General features: G+C 37.6%; 1 protein-coding gene across 1 annotated transcript in view; it reads right to left on the bottom strand.

Annotated features, from left to right (window-relative positions):
• Positions 1 to 1,473, bottom strand: part of LOC106877733 (E3 ubiquitin-protein ligase RNF13) — a 67,963-nt gene that overhangs the window by 12,685 nt on the left and 53,805 nt on the right. Inside the window, exon 7 of the mRNA XM_052974710.1 lies at positions 516 to 606. Coding sequence (XP_052830670.1) covers positions 516 to 606 — 91 coding nt within the window. The remainder of the gene's footprint in view (positions 1 to 515; positions 607 to 1,473) is intronic.

Raw genomic sequence — 1,473 nt, 5'->3', positions numbered from 1 at the left:
ATATAACGTGAGAGAGTTAGGGGTTGGGGGTACAACCCACTAAGGGATAGTATCTATCCAGTATACTGCTGGGAGGGTACCCAATTATTGCTACGCTAGTGCTATACTAGGTGCAATCAATGGGAGCGGGTAAAAGTGGAGGTTTTACCCAAAATTTGTGTAACAATTAGAAAATGGAGGATAATATGCTGAACCCAACTACTTGCAGACGGTGTATCCCATTGAATTCATTAATTTAATTCATAGCAAAAGTGACAAAGGGAGGAAGAAAAGAAAAAGAAAGAAAGAACCAAAGCACAGGTTTGGAAACCCCTTTTTTTCTGTAAGGACAGCATGCGCCAATCTGAGGGAGATTGAGTGCTCTTTCTAGCAAGGTCAATGACAATGCAAAGAAATTACATACCCCATTGGTTCATGATGTGCCATGAAGGCCAAGGTTGATCTTAATACATTAACGATAACATAAGAGAAACCACAAAAGAAATTTTTTTAAAAAACCAATTGGCACAACTTACATATCTGCGGGAGTATATTGATAATGTTGTGATAGTTCTTGACCACTGTGCCAGCCAACAAATACTGCAGGAATTTTCACTTCATTGCCAACTAGAAAAATGGTAACGCATAAGGATTCAGTATGAAAAAGTTACAGTTCATTATCTTCATATATTGAATTAACGTTCTTTAATGAATTACATAAATTATAAATTACATATTAAGCACCATGACACAGTTATGAATCCCCTTCTGGGTCGTAAGTAAAAGGATCTTCAGTTGGTTCCAATAATGTGTATTCTAGTTGTTCAATCAATTGATCTCCCTACTTTCTGAATTAGTGTAGATGGCCGAGTATTCCACAGCAGTTATTGTATTACAACCATCGCAGTGTTACAACACCTGTGGAGTTACAACAGTCAAGGTGATACAATGCTTAAGGTATTTCAAGTCATGATGATACTATAACAGTTGAGGTGTATCATACATTGCATGTAACACTGACACTTGTAACAGCAAAACAGCTGTTATAGCTATGATGCTACAACAGTCAAGATGATACAAACTTAAGGTGTTACGACATTTAAGACACAACAGTTGAGGTGTGTTACAGCAGTTAAGGTGTTACAACACTTGTAACACCACTACAGTTTGGTGTGATGTTACAACAGTCAAGCCAATACAAAACTTAATACGCTACATTTAAGATGTTACAACAGTTGTGGCACTACGACTGTTGTAACAGCACAGCAGTCATGGTGTAATGCTACAACAGTTATGAAGTTACAACAATCAAAGTGAAATGATGCTTAAAAGTGTTACAACATCTAAGATGGTACGGCAGTCGATATGTTACAACTGTGGTAAAAGCACAAGTTATGATGTTACAACAATTGGAGGGATGATACAGCCTTCGATTGGTTACAATGGTCGACACAAAAGAGAACTTTGACCCTTGTTGGGAGGAGAGAGATGAGG

This window comes from Octopus bimaculoides, chromosome 19 (genome assembly GCF_001194135.2).
Source record: "Octopus bimaculoides isolate UCB-OBI-ISO-001 chromosome 19, ASM119413v2, whole genome shotgun sequence".
In the NCBI taxonomy this organism is placed as follows: domain Eukaryota; kingdom Metazoa; phylum Mollusca; class Cephalopoda; order Octopoda; family Octopodidae; genus Octopus; species Octopus bimaculoides.
This window is presented reverse-complemented; position numbering and strand designations above follow the sequence as displayed.